This window comes from Podarcis tiliguerta (genome assembly GCF_965153285.1).
Source record: "Podarcis tiliguerta genome assembly, chromosome: 16".
NCBI lineage: Eukaryota > Metazoa > Chordata > Lepidosauria > Squamata > Lacertidae > Podarcis > Podarcis tiliguerta.
The window spans coordinates 7009649-7031234 of NC_139549.1; the positions used below are offsets into that span (position 1 = coordinate 7009649).

Consider the following 21586-nt stretch of genomic DNA (forward strand, 5'->3'; position numbering starts at 1 on the left):
ACACAGTGTGGAATGTATTGTACAGCTTTTGTAATCAATATGTTACAAAACAACAAGAACTAAACCATTCAGGGGGGCAGAGAGAAAGATATCCTGCAAATGTTCCAATTTTAGTTTGGCCAAAAGCATCTTCAGACAGCTGAGGCCCTGGACACCTTGCTATGCGGAACTGAGGCTTTACATTTAAAAACCAGGACAAACAGGTTATCAGATTGCAGAACAAGCTTTATTGAAAAGGTCAAAGTGAGAGCATTGAAAGGGGCAAAGAAGAAAATCGGTGTAGAAGGATCTTTTTTCTTCTGCACTCTGAAGCAAAGAACGGAGGATGAATTCGAGGAGTGATTGCTTGAATTCAGCTTTTCTGAACCATGGCCGATAGATCTGTATCAAGCCCTCTGATTATCAGTTCAGGATATGCTTCTCAGGTTTAATTGGTCTATGAACAGATGCTAAAACGACGCCCGAACCTCCTTCCCCTCCCGTAACCCAAACCATAGCCGAAACCTCCAGAGCTTCCAAGGAGACCAGACCCATAGCCCAAGCCTCCTACGATCCCGGAACCACCAACGGCACATGGAGTGTTGCCTCCAACAGCCACAGGCTCACAGCTGGCAGAGAGGATGGGACCTGGGATGGTCACAACGCAGGCAGGTGGCTGGATCACGACCTCTGCTGGTGGGATCTGGTTGACGGGTTTAGGGATAATCCCATCTAGGATGCCAAGGTTGGCTGCTCTTTCAGCACCTCCATTTCCATAGCCCAGGCCTCCAAATCCGTAGCCGAATCCTCCATTTCCATACCCGAGACCTCCCAATCCATAGCCAAGACCACCATAGCCAAGACCACCATAGCCAAGACCTCCTGCTGATCCAAACCCAACAGTGGGGGTGGAAGCACAGGATGGGACGGCACAGGATGGACCACAGTCAACCATTGTTGGGTGGAGGTGAGTCTGAAAGCAAAAACACCAAGGGACAAAATAAGTGCAGGGTACATCACTTCAATGAACAGTGGGGAGAATATTTCAGACATAATCATCCTGTGGCATTAGGATATTTTCCCCATTCCCAGTTCACTAATCTCATACCATCTTCCTTTCTCCATCACTGAAAATCAGCTGTCTTTGATAATTCTGAAAACATTAAGCCCTCATGCCTGAAACCTTTATTCTTCTCTGCTTTTGTTACTACAGCCCTTCTCTTCGTTGTGGATCCCAAATCCAGTCCCTGGTGATTTCAGGATGGTCTAGGAATGTCCCCTGCCTCAAGGCCTGTAGAACAATGGCCAATCTGAGTAGATAAAACTGAACTAAGGGTTCCAATGGTCTGTCATGGTATAGGACAACTCCCTATGCTCATTTGAGTCAGGTATTTATTTGGAACCATGAAGATTAGAACCTTACTTTAATTTTAGGGGGAGGACAATTGTTCAGTGGCCGAACACTTGGTTTTTATGCAGAGCATCCCAGGTTCGGTCCTTGGAATCTGCAGCTTGAGCTGCTAAAGTCTCCCGTCTTGAAACTCTGGAGAACTACAGCTGATCAGTGTGGCCAAAACTGAGCTAGATGGACTAACGCTCAGAATCAGGCAGCTAAATACTTGATTTCATAAGGTACATATAGAAAAGAAGACAGCCAACAACTTAAGAGTGTAAGGTTCCTGGTGGAAGGAAGATCTACCCAATTCACAGAGTAATAGAATTTTAGCCTTCTCTTGGAGTTCAGTTACCTGAATGCTCTGACCACTGCAAGAATCATTCAGATATAACATCATATATGCATACACTTGACTTACCAAAGTCTCAGAGGAGTAGAAATGAAGTGAAGGAGATGAAGCCAAAGGAAGCTGTTGGAAGATCTCAGCTCAGGGAGCCCTTTTATACCATTTCATCTGTATCTGCTGGTGGCTCCACATCCAGCTTGGATACACCTCCTTTCCCCTCCGGCTTTAATTAGTAAGCAATTTTTGGAATGCATCATGGCGCTAATTAAGAAACGAGGCAAAAGAGTTAAGTGTTTTCACAGCACCTCACTCTCTTCATAGTTATTCTTCCACAAGACAAAGCTAATAAAAGATTAAGAAAGGTAAAAAAATTTGTCTGTTCCTCCTGGCTGGCAGATCAAAAGGTGTTTTGTCGCCGTTCATTATTTTCAAAATAGTTGTTCATTTTCTCAGAAGTCTAATTGACTTTAATACCCAGGATTTCAGTTCGTCATTCTGTGCACAACACATAGCAGTTTTTGTTTTTGTTTAACCCCCACTCCTGGAGGTAAGATTGGGGGAGAAATTTGATCCAGGTTGTTTTTTCTGAAATGGCATAGCAATTGAAGCAGTGTACTCCTATGAAATCCACACAAATATTTCCATGCAGTTCTGCAGCCAGGTGATGTGTATAAAATTGTGCATAAAAATGGACATACTGTACTAAGTGAAAATAACGTACAAAAAATGCATTATAATCGAGAATATTTTTTGGGGGGGGGAAGAGTTGCTGTTATGCTCAGTTCATGCTTGCTGGGCTTCCCATAGACATCTGGTTGGTCATAGAGAACAAGGCTCTTCCAGTCTTCAATGATGCAAATGTACCATATGGTATGGATAAGTGTATGCAATAAAGCAAGGAAGCGTATGAGAATTTCCACAACTATTTGGGAATTCTTTTCAAAGAAGATATTTGAAGAAATAAAAGGTTCATATAGTCATATAGTGCCAGCTGTTTTCGAAGAACCAGGGATTTAAGGACATAAAAAGGGTCGACTGGATCAGACCAAAGGCCCATCTAACCCAGCATTCTGTTATCACACATGTCTATGGAAAGCTCACCGTCATGGCCTGAATCCGACAGCAGCAGTAGGTATACAAAAGTGTGCTGACAGTAGTTATTGAACATAGTCATCATGGCTTGTGACCATGGATACCCTCATTCTCCAAGAATTTACGTAGTTCTAAAAAGGAATCCTTGTGGATCAGGCTAAAGGTGACCCATTAAGCCCAGCATCCTATTCTCCCAGTGGCCAATCAGATCTCCTAATGGGAAGTCTTCAAACAAGATCTGAATGCAACAGCACAGTCACCACCTGAGATTCCCCGCAACTGGTAATCAGAGGCTTACTGTCTCTGATAGTGGAAATAGAACATGCATACAATGTAGGAAGCTCAGATATATAAGCTAGGTGACCTATGGCTCCTTAAACCAGGGTTACAGTTGCCAAAATGGAATGCCTACTTGCCATGTTGGGGCCAGATGGCTCAAAAGTTGTATTTTTCAATAGAACCTTTTGGCTCCTGAAGTTGGTCATTGAGAACAGAATGAAGTTCATTCTGATTATGCAGATAGAATTAGAATTGTAATAGAATTCTACAGGATGTGCTGCTAGTGTGTGAAAACAGCCAAGATCCATGGATCCCCAGTCATGCACCTCCAGATGGTGGAGACATCAGGCACCATCCTGGTGCCTGGGCATCTGCACTTGGTCGCAAGTGGCCAATAGCCAGGTGCAACATGAGCCGGGCACCTGGTGAATTTCAAACACTGCTATCATAGCTATTGGCCATTTATAGCTCAGCCTCTGGCATTGTTACAAAATGAGAAGAAGCGGGTCTGAATAGGGAACTGTGCACACTTTTCCTTGGATATGAACCTCAGCAATAGAGGAGGTTCCACAGATTCCCCATTCATGTATTGGATGTATTTGCTATAGGCTTAATTTAAGCAGGGCAGAGGGAGCCAACAGGGTTCCCCCCCTAGTTTTTGTGGATTTCACTCACATAATTTCTGACTATTGGCCATGCTGGCTGGAGCTGATGGGAGTGCAGTGATATCTTGTCAGAACCATATACACTACCATGACAGAAGGGAACAAGGACCAAGTGGAGTAAGTTTAAGTAGAAACAGGAATGAAGTTTTTTCAGTGACAGAGGGGTGGCGAGGCAGGTGAGATTAGGAATGGGAGAGAAATTCAATTCAATTGACCCTTAAAGGAAAACAAAATTTATTCACCCTTTTTGAAAAAATGTGCAAACTGAAACATTGCTGTGCTACAAAATCTGTAGCTGTCTGCATTTCCCAGTGCAGTTATCCAAGTACAGTGGAATCTTGGGTCTCAAACTTAATCCGTTTGACTCCATTGGGAAACCAGGGGGGGGCTTCCGATTGGCTGCAGGAGCTTCCTGCCGTCAAGGGGAAACTGCGTCGGGCATTTGGCTTTCAAAAAACATTCCAAAACCGGAACACTTACTTCCAGGTTTTCGGGGTTCGGGAGCTGATTTGTTTGACAACTAAGTCATTCGAGAATCAAGGTAGCACTGTAATGGGTAACAAAATGAATACATTGGAGTAAGCTGTGCCTACAAATGCATATCTTAAAGAAATGAAGGCACAACAATGTATGATATTAAAGAGAATTGCACCGCAGTAATGTGTAGATGAGGGAAATTGAATACAGTGGTACCTCGGGTTACATACGCTTCAGGTTACATACGCTTCAGGTTACAGACTCCGCTAACCCAAGAATAGTGCTTCAGATTAAGAACTTTGCTTCAGGATGAGAACAGAAATCGTGCTCCGGTGGTGCGGCAGCAGCAGGAGGCCCCATTAGCTAAAGTGGTGCTTCAGGTTAAGAACAGCTTCAGGTTAAGAACGGACCTCCGGAACGAAATAAATACTTAACCCGAGGTGTTGTTGTTTAGTCGTTCAGTCGTGTCCGACTCTTCGTGACCCCCTGGACCAGAGCACGCCAGGCACTCCTGTCTTCCACTGCCTGCCACAGTTTGGTCAAACTCATGTTTGTCGCTTCGAAAACACTGTCTAACCATCTCGTCCTCTGTCTTCCCCTTCTCCTTGTGCCCTCCATCTTTCCCAGCATCAGGGTCTTTTCCAGGGAGTCTTCTCTTCTCATGAGGTGGCCAAAGTATTGGAGCCTCAGCTTCACGATCTGTCCTTCCAGTGAGCACTCAGGGCTGATTTCCTTAAGAATGGATGCGTTTGATCTTCTTGCAGTCCATGGGACTCTCAAGAGTCTCCTCCAGCACCATATTTCAAAAGCGTCAATTCTTCGGCGATCAGCCTTCTTTATGGTCCAGCTCTAACTTCCATACATCACTACTGGGAAAACCAGAGCTTGAACTATAGGGAACTTTGTCGGCAAGGTGATTTCTCTACTTTTTAAAATGCTGTCTAGGTTTGTCATTGCTTTCCTCTAACCCGAGGTACCACTGTACAATTGTGTGCTGATGGATTTTTGTGAGGACACTGATACTGGAGATCTCTTAGAATCCGGTATGCATATGCAAAATCTTTGATGATGTCCTAGAGTCCCTTAAGCTGATGAAAGAGCTTTGAAGATCTCTATCTGCTCCCTCTGGGTGCATCTGGTTTGTTTCAAGCATCAGACTCGAAGTCAGCAAAATTAAAAGGAAGGGAGTGGGAATGGTGTTGAGACTATTAGTCTTCCATTATTACAACCACTTAATTTTGTGACCTTTTGTGCTTAGTGAAGTAATTTTGCACATTGTCAACAACTAAATAAAAAATTAGTCAGAAGAGGCAGTCCCTTGGTGGCTTGCAGAACTGTATAAAAGCTCAAGGTTCTTCCAGTTTCTCCAACAGCTTCATCTGACTCTCCTGTCTTCACTACATCTCACCAAAGCAGCAGGTAAGCCTATTTTCTTGGGGGGATATTTCCAAGCTTGTCATAGGTTGACATTAAAGTAAGGCTAGATGGCTCTTCCAATTAGAGCAGGGATGGGTATCCTGTGATCCTTGCAATGTTGCTTCCATCATCCTTGTCCATTGGGAATGCTAGCTGAGAGGACTTGGGATCCTGCAACAACTTCAGGGCCACAGGTTCCCCATCCCTCCTTCACCCCCTGCAGCTTTATAAAATAAATCATCCCTGATTCTTTGGACCTATGTTTAGAACTGGGAAGGAGAACCAGGGGCTTTGCAGATGTTGATGAACTACTGCTCCTATCTTCGATGGCCATTGTTTATGGTGGCTGAGGCAGATGGGAGCTGAAGTCTGGTTGTGCCATTTAGCAAACATGGTAGGAGAAGATCTCCATGGAAATGTCATGTATGCCTGTTAAATATAATTGTGATATTTAGAAGGTGGCACCAGTTTCTATTATCTCTCTTCCTAAATGCCATTTACACACACACATTTCTGCCTTTGATAGCACAAAACTCTGCATTTTACCGATAAGTAAACCCAATTGTATTCACTAATGCTTAATCCCAGGTAAATAGATAACGGATTGCAGCTTTATTTTTTCATACTAATCCCCACCTGGGTCGATAATAGTTTATTGTGGTCCAGTCTGTCAAAAAATGCTTGATAGAATTGTTGACATAACAAGCTTTTTTATTCAGAGCACGATCATGGAAACATGGAGACCTCATAAGGTATGTGAGTATTTTCTTGTTTTTCTACAGTGTCTACCACAGGGGTGTAGTTCTCACTCAGTAGTTATAGTGAGATTCCTATAGTCTCATCACCCTTCTCTGCTGTTCATGCTGGTTGGGTCTGATGCGAGTTGAAGTCTGCAACATCAGAAAAAACTACACACTGACTCCCCCTGATGTACCTTATATATGAGCGTTTATAATTATTTGGCCCTCTGTGGTTCTCATGCTCGATATTCAACTCAGTTCTTCAATTGTATAGTTTAGATTCTTCTTCAGCCATGGTTGACTGTGGTCCACCCCCACTGAAGTGATGTACCCCACACTTATTTTTTCCCTTGGTGTTTTCGCTTTCAGACTCACCTCCACCCAACAATGGTTGACTGTGGTCCATCCTGTGCTGTCCCATCCTGTGCTTCCACCCCCACTGTTGGGTTTGGATCAGCAGGAGGTCTTGGCTATGGTGGTCTTGGCTATGGTGGTCTTGGCTATGGATTGGGAGGTCTCGGGTATGGAAATGGAGGATTTGGCTACGGATTTGGAGGCCTGGGCTATGGAAATGGAGGTGCTGAAAGAGCAGCCAACCTTGGCATCCTAGATGGGATTATCCCTAAACCCGTCAACCAGATCCCACCAGCAGAGGTCGTGATCCAGCCACCTGCCGCTGTTGTGACCATCCCAGGGCCCATCCTCTCTGCCAGCTGTGAGCCTGTGGCTGTTGGAGGCAACACTCCATGTGCCGTTGGTGGTTCCGGGATCGTCGGAGGCTATGGCTATGGGGGCTTGGGCTTTGGGTCTGGCCTCCTTGGAAGCTCTGGAGGTTTCGGGTATGGTTTGGGCTACGGGAGGGGAAGGAAGTTCGGGCGTCGTTTTAGCATCTGTTCATAGACCAATTAAACCTGAGAAGCATATCCTGAACTGATAATCAGAGGGCTTGATACAGATCTATCGGCCATGGTTCAGAAAAGCTGAATTCAAGCAATCACTCCTGGAATTCATCCTCCGTTCTTTGCTTCAGAGTGCAGAAGAAAAAAAGATCCTTCTACACCGATTTTCTTCTTTGCCCCTTTCAATGCTCTTACTTTGACCTTTTCAATAAAGCTTGTTCTGTAATCTGATTACCTGTTTGTCCTGGTTTTTAAATGTAAAGCCTCAGTTCTGCATAGCAAGGTGTCCAGGGCCTCAGCTGTCTGAAGCTCATTTTGGCCAAACTAAAATTGGAACATTTGCAGGATATCTTTCTCTCTGGCCCCCTGAATGGTTTAGTTCTATGTGCTTAAAATAAGGTCCATTCGTTTTGAGAGAATTATCATTTCCCCCTTTTTCAAAACAAGTGCTGAGTCCCCTTTTAGAGTGCCTCAAACCAGTATATCTGAAGGAGCGTCTCCACCCCATTGTTATGCCCGGACACTGAGGTCCAGCTCCGAGGACCTTCTGGCGGTTCCCTCACTGCGAGAGGCCAAGTCACAGGGAACCAGGCAGAGGGCCTTCTTGGTAGTGGTGCCTGCCCTGTGGAACGCCCTCCCATCAGATGTCAAAGCGATAAACAAGTCAGGTCAGTAGCACCTAGTACCCCAGCTCCCCAGTTAAAATGGCAAAAGCTGTAGACATCTCATAAGAAGAAGAAAAAGAAGAAGAAGAAGAAGAAGAAGAAGAAGAAGAAGAAGAAGAAGAAGAAGAAGAAGAAGAAGTAGTTTTATTGATACCCCACCCTCCCCGGTGAGAGCCGGGCTCAGGGCGGCCAACACCAGTAAAATTACAATAAAAACATACCAGAAAAACCCCCGATTTAAAATACAGGTTAAAATTCAATTTAAAATGCAGCCTCATTTTAAAAGTAGCCCATAGATCAAAACCATAAGGGGAGAGAAACATAAGGGTCAGACTGAGACCAAACCAGTCCAAGCCCTCCCAAAAGGTCAAACTCTGTAAAATGAGGTTTGAGATAGCCGCAAACTTTGACACTGAGTTAATGGAGGAAATTTAATGAATAACAACACACACTGGGCATCTCTAGACACAGGTACAGGAATCACTTTATTAAGAGAAGATCTAAATACTTCCACAAATATGTTTCCTCACAAAACAGCAAAGGTCACTGACGGCATCCAGATTAGCTCCCAGTATCTGAGGCAAAGATTTACTGGAGAGGGAAAGATGAGCCAAAATTCTTAGGCAGAATATACTGGGAGCCGGAGAGAATGGTTGACTGGTTCTCGGCTGGTAGGAGGCTATGGCTATGGGTCTGGTCTCCTTGGAAGCAATTTCGGTGGCTACCTTGGAGGTTCCCTTTATGGTCTGAGGAGGGTGGGCTCTTTGGAAGGAAGGCCCTACTGGGACCTCGTGGTAGTGTGTGCTTTTAGATATATTGGACTCTTGAAGAACAAATGTGTGATGGTGACAGGAATGGCCCTCAACGGGAAAAGATGATGCAGATCCATTACTGAGTGTCTCATTCTGGATTCTGTAAAATCTGAGCTTTTGGGACCATCATCAAGCCCAACAGCTTTTAAATGGCTCTCAGCAACCTTTCCTTACTCCTTTTCAAGTCTTTCCTCAAAGTCTGTAGACCAGTAATAAGTTCAGAGCCACATTCCATTGTGTGTGCTTTTTCCTTGTTCATTTCTGCTTCTTGTACAATTGCCCACTCAATATTATCAATAAAGCTCATTCTGAATTCAAATATGTCTCTCTTTCTTGGTTTGTTACCTGCTCTTATTTCTCAAAAGGAAGGGGGGAGAGGGTATTCTCTCATGCTGGAACAGTTTTGGAGTATTTTGTCCTAGGGAGTTCCTGAGCTAACAGAGAACCGAAGGGAGGACACACTAGGCTCATAAGTTAGTGGAAGAGTGGGAAACTGCATGAATTCAATATTTATCACATTTGTATCCCACCCTTTCTTCAGAGAGCTCAAGGTAGAACATACAGTCCTCCTCCTCCTCCCCATTTTATCCTCACAACAATCCTGTGAATTTTGTTAGGCTGAGAGTGACTGGCACAAGCTCACCCAGTGACCTTCATGGCCAAGTAGAGCTTTGAACCCTATTTCCCCAGGTCTTAGTCCAACACCCTAATCACTACACAACACTGGCTCCTTGGGCTTCCCAAATGTTGCTAAGGTACAACTCCAACCATCCCTGGCCACCAGTTGTACTTTGTTTTGGACCTAATATTTCTTAAAGTCTAACAGGAACCAAGTTAAATCTTCTTTGGGGTGGAAGGCGGATGCTCTCTGTGCAACGTTTCCAAAGAGAGATCCTTACTGTTGACTTAGGAGCATCCCTTCGTTATTGAGGAGTTGGAGGATAGGTATATAGGGAGCTGCTTTACACTGAATCACACTGTTGGGTCCGTCTAGATCAGGGCTGTCTTTGGTGACCGGCAGTGGTTTTCCGAGCTTGACTTGGAGATGCCAGGGAGTGCCTTCTGCATGCAAAGCAGGTGCTCTACCATGGCAATATGGTCCTTCCTGTAGAAGTAAAACAGAATCCCAGTCCTTATGATTCTGAATAAAAGGCTGGTTTAAGTAGGGGCATCAGGAGCTACTTCATATGGAGTGAGACCGTTGGTTCATACAGCTCTGTATTGTCTATGTTGACTGTCAGCAGCTATCCAGGGTTTCCGATAGGGGTCTTTCCCAGCCCTGGTTGGAGATGCAGTGGATTGAAACTTGTCAGGAGCATAGCCGAGCCAAGAGATGAAGGAGATGGAAGAGAAACAGGGTGTGACTCTCAACATGACAGACTGCAATTAGAGCAGGAGGAAGTGGGCTCGGCCCCCTTTCTCCAAGTGTTCACTGAGTTAGAGCAGACACAGAAAGCTCACAAGATGAGGGAGGGGAAGAGATAGACGGCACTGGAGGGGTTGTTGTTGTTATTGTTGTTTAGTAGTTTAGTCGTGTCCGACTCTTCGTGACCCCATGGACCAGAGCACGCCAGGCACTTCTGTCTTCCCCTGCCTCCTGCAGTTTGGTCAAACTCATGCTGGTAGCTTTGAGAACACTATCCAACCATCTCGTCCTCTGTCGTCCCCTTCTCCTTGTGCCCTCTACCTTTCCCAGCATCAGGGTCTTTTCCAGGGAGTCTTCTCTTCTCATGAGGTGGCCAAAGTATTGGAACCTCAGCTTCACGGTCTGTCCTTCCAGTGAGCACTCAGGGCTGATTTCCTTAAGAATGGATAGGTTTGTTCTTCTTGCAGTCCATGGGACTCTCAAGAGTCTCCTCCAGCACCATAGTTCAAAAGCATCAATTCTTCGGCGATCAGCCTTCTTTATGGTCCAGCTCTCAGTTCCATACATCACTAAGGGGTTACTAAGCAACAATCAGATAGGCAGAGGACTGAGCGCTCATCCTTGGACAGTGTAGATTTCCCCCTTCCCTCTGCTCACGTCCAAAGTGCTGAAAAGGTCAGATTGCAACAGTAGTGCAAAAGGGGAAAGGTGGGACGTTGGCGTTTTTCCTGTTGTGACACAAGTGATTTCTCAGAGTGACCAGCTGATTTCTATGGAGCAGAGGGCTGTAGCCATGCTCTGATTGTATTGTGAATAAATGAAACCATTGAAAACTGCCAGAGACTTGTTAATTCTTGTCTGGGCTTGGAAGCCTGCCTGGAAATCATTATGGTATAGATTTGGAATACAGTGGTTTGCAGAGGGACATAGTTCAGAAGACAGAAGTTGGGAAGAACTGGGCGGTGAACAGCTAGGAGGAGAAGAACTGGGGGAGAGAGAGTTAATAGACTCTCTTTCACTGGAAAGCATCCATCTGCTCAGCCCAAGGTCAAGGAGAGCAGATAAGGTGGCAGCACAGAAAGCAAAGTGCTTGTGAGATCAGGTTGCAAGACATGGATGTGACGTGGATGACAAGGGGGGAAGTGGGTGGGATCCTTAATTGGGAGCACCTTCATTCCTAGAAATGGATTCTTTGTTCTCTCACTGAGATCATTAAAGTTTCTAACTGGTAAGAGACTCCTTTTGCTTTGTTCTGCTTATCTACTGCCAAAGGGGGTGGGGAGCCATGTACCTGAAGCCTGACATCACGTAATTTGTAATACACAATTTGTTGCCACCACTTGGGTCATATTTATAAATATGACCCAAGTGGTGGCAGCAAATTGTGTATTACTGAGGGTCCTAGGCCGTGAAGGGCTTTAAAGGTCAAAACCAGCACCTTAAATCTGACCCTGTACTCCACCGGGAGCCAGTGCAGCTGGAAAAGCACTGGATGAATATGCTCCCATGGCAGAGACCCCATGAGGAGCCTCACTGCAGCATTTTGCACCCGCTGGAGTTTCTGGGACAGCTTCAAGGGCTGTAATTTGCTTGCCTGATGAAGTCGCTCCCCTCAAACTATTGTGTACCTATTTACTGCATTCTTATCGACGCTTCAGCCAAGACAGTTTGCCAAACAGTTTACTGAGATTATGAAGCCAGTCCCTGCCCTTCGGCTTAAAACTAAAAAGACACAACACAAGTCAAAAGTTGCTGTCTCCAGGTGAGCAGATGGAGAGTTCCTGCTCCCATTTCCTCCCTGCCTGCTCCCTCTGCCGCAGCCTGGTGGAATTACAGCTGATAGCTGTAGCTGGCAGAGGGAGGAACCTGGTGGAGCTGCTCTCTCAATGGAGCCAACTGAGTGGTTTTGCTTCCCTCCTCTTTCTCTCTGCTCCCTCTGCTACAGCCTGATGGAATGGCATTGGTGGGCTGAAAGCCAATAGAGGGAGGACCCTAATGGAGCTGTCTCCTCAGCAGAGCTGAGAGAGGGGCCCTGCTTCTGTGCCCCCACCTCTGCTGAAATCTGCTGAAATGGCTGCTGCGAGATAACAAGTGAAGGAAAGGAAATGCCTGATGTAGCTGACACAGGGGTCACCAAACTTTTTCAACAGGAGGCCAGTCCACTGTCCCTCAGACCTTGTGGGGGGGCTGGATCATGGCTGTCAACTTTTCCCTTTTCTTGCGAGGAATCCTATTCGGAATAAGGGAATTTCCCTTAAAAAGGGGGAAAAGTTGACAGCTATGGGCCAGACTATATTTTGAAGAAGAAGAAAAATGAACAAATTCCTGTACCCCACAAATAACCCAGAGATGCATTTTAAATAAAAGCACACATTCTACTCATGTAAAAACACGCTGGTTCCTGGACCATCTGTGGGCTGGATTTAGAAGGCAATTGGGCCGGATCCGGCCCCCAGGCCTTAGTTTGCCTAACCATAATATGGCATGTCAGGAAAGCTGGTGGAATGGCCATACTTTGCAGAATCCCACCATTAGTAGGTCTGAGCTGTGGAGGTTTCTGCTATGAAAGTCTTGCCTATGCCAGTGCTTATGGCATTGGTTCAGTAGTTCTTTCTCCTGCACCTGTGGGGAATGAAGACTAGAAAGTATTTCTGCCCTTCTCCACTACACAGCAGGGCATGGGAAGGCAACCATTGGCTCTGCTGGCTAATCTACCAAAAGCAGAGATGGGGAAGAGTGTGGAAATTTCCATAGCTTAATCCGACTGCCTGTCTGTCTCGGGTTACATCCTCCTCACCCCGGAGGCTGCTTGCCTGCTTTGTTGCCACATTATTCCTCCTTGGCATCTGATGCTGCTGAGGCTGAAACAGCAGTATTGGCAAGAGATAAGCAGCAGAGCAGCAGAGCTGCTGGAGAGGGAAGGTTGCCTGACCTGACCTAGCTATTCCTACATAACTTTATGACCACTGCTCCATAGCTATTGTTGGTATACTTTTCCATTCACCATATAGATGGCTTTATGAAGCATTTTTGTATCCTTCTGCTGTGCCAAAGAATTCCATGAAACAGTGGGTATATCCCGAATCACTGTTCACAACGTCTGTTTGCGATCTACTTTGGCAGCGTTGGACGCCATAAAATAAGGTTTACAGCCTGTTTTCACCAGATAAGAATCTGATACATTGCTTCTTTCAGAGACTTGCATAGTCTTCATAGACTTTCAGAGACTTATGTTTATTCAGTTTTATGTTTTCAAGAGTGCATATTTTGTGACTTTCAGAGATTCATAAGTTTCCTGTTTATGTGATTTCCTATATTTCATATTATATAAAGAGTGTATATTGATATCGTATCATTGTATTTGGTCATTGTGTTGCCTTGGATATTACTAGCTATTCCTCAGCAGCTTCCTCAGCCCTTGTACCTCGGGTTAAGAACTTAATTCGTTCTGGAGGTCCGTTCTTAACCTGAAACTGTTCTTAACCTGAGGTACCACTTTAGCTAATGGGGCCTCCTGCTGCCGCTGGGCCACAGCCGTGTGATTTCTGTTCTCCTCCTGAAGCAAAGTTCTTAACCCGAGGTACTATTTCTGGGTTAGCAGAGTCTGTGACCTGAAGCGTCTGTAACCTGTAGCGTCTGTAACCCGAGGTACCACTGTACTCACTTTTCTGCCTGCCTGTGCCATCTGCCTGCTGCTCTGTCATCATGTTGCAGTTGCCAACTATTGGCACCTATGAGAACTACACCATGACAACATTTTTTTTTTCCCTTACAGAAATATAGTAGAGAAGGAAAGAGGCAGGGGTAACCTTTGGCTCGTATTTAATCTGGGATAGTAAAAAGACCTCCCACAACTTGTCCATTCTCACAATATGTAAGAGTTGTAGCAGGGTAAAGATACAAGCAGTCATTGTTAGCATGAGAATTGGAGTGTTAGTAGCTTTGTTTTAATATGAGAATTATTGAAACCTATGCAATCAGTGGAAAATTTATTTGCATTTTATATATCTATAAAAAAATTAAATTCATTTTCACTTTTAACAATTATTATCATACATGTCACAATCATTCTACAAATAGGATACTCATAATCCCCGAACTTCCCTCTACCCCTCCATGGTTTCCCTAGATCATCTTTTCAAATTGCATCATATCGTATTCTCCATATTTTCTTAAAACTCAGTTTTTATCATAGTTCTCGCTTCATTGCAAGTGTTGTTGTTTTTAAATCCTCCCAATGTTTTTAATTGTTTACAGTGTTCTTTCAAGTGACTTATAAAATTTTCCCATTCTTTATTAAATTTATTGTCCTCTTGATCTCTGATTTTCCCCGTCATTTTCGCCATTTCTGCATAGTCCATCATCTTTATCAACCATTCTTCTTTTGTAGGTAGTTTGTCCTCCTTCCATCTTTGGGCAAGTAGGATCCGAAATTTTTATTTGCATTCCGTAGCTCAAGACTACAATACCCCAAGGACTGCCTCTCCCCATATAAGCTGACTCAGAAAACTGTGGCTCTCCCACTGATGATGGATTCCAACTCCCAACATCCCCGAGGGTGGACCACACTGGCTGATGAGGAGTTGGGAGTCCAATAAATTCTCTCCCATCCCCAATGAAGGGTATGGGGACATTTGCAACCACCCTGAGAAGCATGGCTGGGTTTGTACAGCTCATCTTTTAATGTCTCATCAAATTCTCTTGAAGAGGAACCTCCAGATTTTGAGTCAAATATTCCAACTGGGCAATTTTTAAGGACGGCTCTATATTAGAACCTTTCCCCTTGCTTCCGGCATTGCTGACCTACAAAAGCTGAGCTGACGAAGCATTGGGGAGGTACTGAAGTCAGAGTTTCTCCCAACATCCCTCAAGGATTTCAAGGCTCTTGGCTAGGGAGCTCCACACATGCTAATTCAGAACAGATCGAGACATTTCTTTGCCTAATTGCTTCCTGGCTTTACCACATCCTCTGTGATCACAGCTTCCTAAGGCATCAAGTGGCCAATGCACCTTCTTCTCTGTTAGCATTCTGCTGACCTAATGGCTGTTACCATTAGTTGGAAGAAAACACCTCTGACCCTGTTTTTTAATTGCAACCACCTCCCCAACAAATCCATTGATTTTTCTGCACACTGAATCATTCCTGAAACTCAACCTCAGTCCACCTGTTGGAAGGCAAGAGTGAAGGCATAGGAGGCACTGAGATCAACTGGGGGGTCTTCACTGATGTCCATACTAAGCTGAAAACTCGCTCCTTCAGAGGGAATGTAAACTTGGGGGTTGGAATAGATGACCCTTGGTTCCCTTCTGACTCTAAGAGTCTATGATTCATCAAAAGCAGGCAACCTCCCGTCCGTCTGATCTAGGGAGCCATTCACTGACTCAGCCTTATTGGTTGAGTTTATTGGTTCTCACCCAGTCTCTCACTGAGGCCGGACAATGGTCTACCACAGGCTTCCTCAACCTCGGCCCTCCATAAGCTTTTGGCCTACAACTCCCATGATCCCTAGCTAGTAGGACCAGTGGTCAGGGATGATGGGAACTGTAGTCTCAAAACATCTGGAGGACCGAGGTTGAGGAAGCCTGGTCTAGCACATCCACTGCCTCACCTGCAGGTGTCAAGAAGAAGCAGAGCTGTGTGTCACTAGCATATTGGCGAAAACATACTCCAAAACTGTATACAACTCCACTCAGCAGTTTCATGTAGATGTTAAACAGCATAAGCAATAAGACTGAACCCTGAGGAACCCCATATTGAAGGCTCCATGGGGCTGAACAGCACTCACCAAGCATAATCCTCTGGAAAAGACCATGCCATGCCATCCACCCCTAACTCATACTATTACTCAGGCATAGGCCAACTCGGCCCTCCAGAAGTTTTGGGACTACAACTCCCATGATCCCTAGCTAACAGGACCAGTGGTCAGGGATGATGGGAACTGTAGTCCCAAAACATCTGGAGGGCCAAGTTTGACATAGAAAATCAGTTTCCTCCAAGAATGCCTGGATCCGTTCCATGACCACCCACTCAGGAGCCTTGCTCTGGAGAGGATTGGCAAGTGGCCAGTAATTACTTAGATTTTCTGAATCCACAAAGGGTTTCTAGTGTGGTATCACCACTGTCTCCTTCAAGCAGGCAGGGACACACACCCCTCTTGCAATGAGGCATTAATTGTCTCCCTGGCCCAGCAGCTGTCCCCTCCCTGCTAATTTTTATCAGCCAAGAGGGGCAAGGGTCCAGAGTGCAAGTGGTTTTGCCCTGACTGATCAAAGCACCTTGTCCACATCCTCGAGCCTTACTAACTGAAACTCACCTAGTGTTACAAAACTAGACAGAGCTCTGGACACCTCTTGAGGTTCGACTGATGTAAACAGTGGAGTCAAGGTATGGAAGCAATTCTATCCTCGAAATGCTTTGCAAACAAGCTGCCATTTTTTCCCCTTCGCCTCCTTCAGGCCAGATTGTAAAAGGCTCAACAATACCTGGAAAAGCTCTGTTGGGCGACACAAGGAGGATGCAATGGAGGCAGCAAAGTATACAGTTTTCACCAGGTAGGCTTGATGATGAGCTGTCATCAGTCTTCAACTGCATTCCACTGGTGTTTTCCTCCACTCATGCTCACATGGACATAATCTGAGCATGACTTGGTTCAGAGGTAGTGAAATTTTGATCATCCTAGTATTACTGAGCTCCACTCTCATCACCCTCACAAAGCTCCTGTGCAACCAACTGGCTGGGGAGTATCCCCCATGGTTTAGTTGGTTTGGAAATAGGTCGAATTTGGGATGGGTCTCTGTCAACTCTTTCAACTGTTACTCCAACTGGAGCTCCACCAACTCACATCAGCACCAGCAAACATGGCCAAGGGACATGGATGATGGGAACTGTAAAAGATAAAGGGACCCCTGACAGTTAAGTCCCGTCACGAACGAATCTGGGCTCATCTCGCCTTACAGGCTGAGGGAGCCGGATCTGTCCGCTCCGCAGACAGTTTTTCCGGGTCATGTGGCCAGCATGACTAAGCCGCTTCTGGTGCAATGGAAACCAGAGCAGCACACGGAAACACCGTTTACCTTCCCGCCGGACTGGTACCTATTAATCTACTTGCACTTTTTGGTGTGCTTTTGAACTGCTAGGTTGGCAGGAGCTGGGACCGAGCAACGGGAGCTCATCCTATCACGGGGATTCGAACCACCGACCTTTTGATCGGCAAGCCCAAGGTTCAGTGGTTTAGACCACAGCGCCGCCCGAGTCCCTGATGGGAGTTGTAATTCAGTAATATTTGGAGGGTCACAGGTCCCCCACACCTGATTTAGTTTCAAACAAGGTGGAGTGGAAGAAACTGTTCAGTTTTGGTTCTCATTTCTCTCTCTCTCTCTCTCTCTTAAATTCAAATCTTCACATTTGAACAGAAATTCACCAACATTTTAGTGCAACTTTTGCCTACATTTTGTATGCTAATTTCACTATCAATTTTATGCACATTTCCCTCTAATATACACATTTTTGTACAGATTGGTTGGAGGAATACATATTCAAATATGAAGAAGTGAATGTTTTGAAGTTTGGGTGTGTTTCAGATCACCTTTTTTGAGACATGCTAAATGATTTCTCATTAAAATGCAGACATAATCAAATTTACCTCCAATCCATAGATGTAACCTTCCGTAGATGCATGCACATTTCTTTGCAAAGCAATTTAAAACATAATGGTGCAGTTATTTGAGTTGGCTTCATCATTTTTTAATGAGGACTATTAAGCTACTGCTACCTGCACGTAGCTTGTGTTGCAAATAAATTACGATCATTACAAGCATTAAATGATGGAAAGATTATAATGAATGCTTTTTGAAGTGCTTTGATGATCTGGGTGTAAATTGAAGAACATCATGCTGAGGTCAATGATAGAGGGAAGATTAGAAATGTTAAGAGTTTTCATACTGCATTGTGACAAAAGCAGTCTAATCCTTAAGTTCCTTCTGCTTAGTCAGGCAAATTTCTGCACATGAACATAAATTTGTCTCCGGCAAAGGAGAAATTTAACGAGAAAAGGGTTGTGTCCTAACCAGTAGGGAGGCTGGAAGAAGAGTATAAAAGCTTAAAATTCTCTCCGAAATTCCATCAGCTTCATTTGACTCTCCCATCTTCACAACAGCATCTTCCCAGAGAAGCAGGTGAGTATGTTTTCTTGAAGGTGTTTTCATTCTTATAGAAAGTTTAGGTTTTCTTGGAAGTATTTTCATTCTTATAGAAAGTTTAGGTAAATCTAGGCTTAGTTGGAACTTCCACTAGACTCTACAATTCTTCAGTACTGGGATAGCTAACCTTTGACCATCCAAATGATTCTGGATTACCACTTCCATCACTTTGGATCATGGTCTGGTGGAAGTTCTAGTCCAGCAACACCTGGAGGGCCACAGATTCTAAATGGTGTCATGTAATAATAATAATAATAATAATAATAATAATTTATACCCCGCCCTCCCCAGTCAAGGCCGGGCTCCCCTCACCTGTAACCCACCAGATGATGCTAGTCTACAGCTCTCATCATTATTGATCATCGTTGGTCATGCTGGCTATTTCCAATGGGAGTTGGAGTCCAGCAACATCTAGAGTCCCACAAGTTAGCTTTGAAACACTGCTTTGAAACACTAGCTTTTTAGCGGGATGATTCAGATTGTCCCTGAATGCTGGTTGTTGTAGACATCCCAGAAATTCCAGGCTGGCCAGTGTTGAAAATGAAATGCTGGACAAACTGAGATGTGGGGTCTGATCTGGCATGCCATTTATATTCTTTGTTCAACCCTCTTTTCCTACTCCTGACCCCAAGTGGCCTCCAAAATGTTGCCCGAAAAGGAATGCAGCCCTCCGGGGGGAGAGGGTATCCCACCTCAGAAATAAACTCTAAAGAAGTAGGGGAGCTACCATGATACATTGAAAACACAGGCTCTCTCATTTGTGTAATAAGGCTACAGAGATTGTGCAGTGGGTGGGAGAAGATGCAAATTGCATACACCCTTTGTGATTCTAATGCATATCTGTTTCTCAAAATTTGTTCTAGATTCATCCCATCACTGAAACCATGGTTTCCTGTGGCCCATCCTGTGCTGTCCCATCCGTTGCTTCCTGCCCCACTGTTGGGTTTGGCTCAGCAGGAAATCTTGGCTCTGGAGGTCTTGGCTATGGCGGTTTTGGCTATGGAAGCCTTGGCTCTGCCGGTTTTGGCTATGGCGGTCTTGGGTACGGTGGCATCGGCTATGGCAGTGGTTATGGCATTGGTTCAGGAGCAAGCACCAACTCAGCACAGCTTGGCACCTTGGATGGGATTATCCCACAACCCATCAACCAGATCCCACCAGCAGAGGTCGTGATCCAGCCACCTGCCTGCGTTGTGACCATTCCAGGGCCCATCCTCTCTGCCAGCTGTGAGCCTGTGGCTGTTGGAGGCAACACTCCATGTGCCGTTGGTGGTTCCGGGATCGTAGGAGGCTATGGGGGCTTGGGCTTTGGGTCTGGCCTCCTTGGAAGCTCTGGAGGTTTTGGCTATGGTTTGGGCTACGGGAGGGGAAGGAGGATCGCGCCTTGTTTTAGAATCTGTTCATAGACCAATTAAACCTGAGAAGCATATCCTGAACTGATAATCAGAGGGCTTGATACAGATCTATCGGCCATGGTTCAGAAAAGCTGAATTCAAGCAATCACTCCTGGAATTCATCCTCTGTTCTTTGCTTCAGAGTGCAGAAGAACAAAGATCCTTCTACACCGATTTTCTTCTTTGCCCCTTTCAATGCTCTTACTTTGACCTTTTCAATAAAGCTTGTTCTGCATTCTGATAACCTGCTTGTCCTGGTTTTTAAATGTAAAGCCTCAGTTCCGCATAGCAAGGTGTCCAGGGCCTCAGCTGTCTGAAGCTGTTTTTGGCCAAACTAAAATCGGAACATTTGCAGGATATCTTTCTCTCTGGCCCCCTGAATAGTTCTATGTGCCATTGGTGGTTCCGGGATCGTAGGAGGCTATGGGGGCTTGGGCTATGGGTCTGGTCTCCTTGGAAGCTCTGGAGGTTTCGGCTATGGTTTGGGCTACGGGAGGGGAAGGAAGTTCGGGTGTCTTTTTAGCATCTGTTCATAGACCAATTAAACCTGAGAAGCATATCCTGAACTGATAATCAGAGGGCTTGATACAGATCTCCCCCTTATGCCTTGTGCCTTATATATGAGCTTTTATAATTATTTGACCCTCTGTGGTTCTCATGCTCCATATTCAACTCAGTTCTTCAATTGTATACTTTAGATTCTTCTTCAGCCATGGTTGACTGTGGTCCACCCCCACTGAAGTGATGTACCCCACACTTATTTTCTCCCTTGGTGTTTTTGCTTTCAGACTCACCTCCACCCAACAATGGTTGACTGTGGTCCATCCTGTGCTGTCCCATCCTGTGCTTCCACCCCCACTGTTGGGTTTGGATCAGCAGGAGGTCTTGGCTATGGTGGTCTTGGCTATGGATTGGGAGGTCTCGGGTATGGAAATGGAGGATTCAGCTACGGATTTGGAGGCCTGGGCTATGGAAATGGAGGTGCTGAAAGAGCAGCCAACCTTGGCATCCTAGATGGGATTATCCCTAAACCCATCAACCAGATCCCACCAGGAGAGGTCGTGATCCAGCCACCTGCCTCCATTGTAACCATCCCAGGGCCCATCCTCTCTTCCAGCTGTGAGCCTGTGGCTGTTGGAGGCAACACTCCATGTGCTGTTAGTGGGCTGGCAGGGAGCTTTGGTGGCTATGGCTATGGGGGTGGCCTTCTTGGAAGCTCTGGGGGTTATGGCTTGGGCTCTGGCAGCTTCAGAAGGGGTGGAATCATTGGAAGGAAGTCTCTTGTGGGATGTTGTGGGAGCGTTTGCTTGTAGACTGATCCAACCTGAGAAGAATATCCTTATGAAACAACCATTGACCAGAGAACTTGATACAGATCCATCGGCCTTGGTTTGGAAGAGCTGACTCCCAAGAACCACTGCTGAAGCGGGGCACTTCATTAACTCCCCACCTTTGCTTTGAAGTCCAGGGGCCAAGATGCTTCTGTGTTCTTTTCATGGACTCTTCTGCAACTATTAATGCCATTTCTGTGACCTTTTAATAAAGCTTTTGCAGCATTCGGATAACACGTGTGTTTTCGTTTTTCACCATTGGCATCCATTCCACACTGCACAGTTTCTTGAAGCTCACAATGCTGAAGCACCTTTCTTGTCCAAACTTAAATGTGGGTGGGCCAGGCAGGAGTACACCTCATTATCACTGACATTTAGCCTTGCTGGCTGGGGCAGGTGGAAAATGACTTCCAACCACTTCTGGAGGGCAATAGGTTCTCCACTCCTAGTTTTCATTCAGGGGTATTCCCCTTGATCTACAAAGCTGAAGAAAGTGGGGTTGAGGAGCAATTTGGGTTATTTGTTTTCCT

General features: G+C 45.4%; 4 protein-coding genes across 4 annotated transcripts; 3 read left to right on the top strand and 1 right to left on the bottom strand.

The window, feature by feature from the left end:
* Window positions 1–204: 204 nt before the first annotated feature.
* Window positions 205–1928, bottom strand: LOC310666188 (uncharacterized protein). The gene is made up of 2 exons (XM_083416864.1): window positions 1794–1928; window positions 205–952 (listed from the first exon to the last, which is right to left on the bottom strand). Exon 2 carries the CDS (start codon window positions 932–934, stop codon window positions 437–439), a length of 498 nt encoding a protein of 165 aa, XP_083272990.1. The 5' UTR covers window positions 935–952; window positions 1794–1928; the 3' UTR covers window positions 205–436.
* Window positions 1929–5587: 3659 nt separating this feature from the next.
* LOC310666183 (uncharacterized protein) lies at window positions 5588–7521 on the top strand. The gene is made up of 2 exons (XM_083416859.1): window positions 5588–5653; window positions 6760–7521. The coding sequence occupies exon 2, from the start codon at window positions 6778–6780 to the stop codon at window positions 7288–7290; it is 513 nt and encodes a 170-aa protein (XP_083272985.1). The 5' UTR covers window positions 5588–5653; window positions 6760–6777; the 3' UTR covers window positions 7291–7521.
* Window positions 7522–18204: 10683 nt separating this feature from the next.
* On the top strand, window positions 18205–19969 carry LOC310666348 (uncharacterized protein). The gene is made up of 2 exons (XM_083417035.1): window positions 18205–18307; window positions 19195–19969. Exon 2 carries the CDS (start codon window positions 19216–19218, stop codon window positions 19735–19737), a length of 522 nt encoding a protein of 173 aa, XP_083273161.1. The 5' UTR covers window positions 18205–18307; window positions 19195–19215; the 3' UTR covers window positions 19738–19969.
* A 394-nt stretch (window positions 19970–20363) lies between these two features.
* Window positions 20364–21290, top strand: LOC310666232 (uncharacterized protein). The gene has a single exon (XM_083416930.1). The coding sequence runs from the start codon at window positions 20532–20534 to the stop codon at window positions 21036–21038; it is 507 nt and encodes a 168-aa protein (XP_083273056.1). The 5' UTR covers window positions 20364–20531; the 3' UTR covers window positions 21039–21290.
* Window positions 21291–21586: the final 296 nt, after the last annotated feature.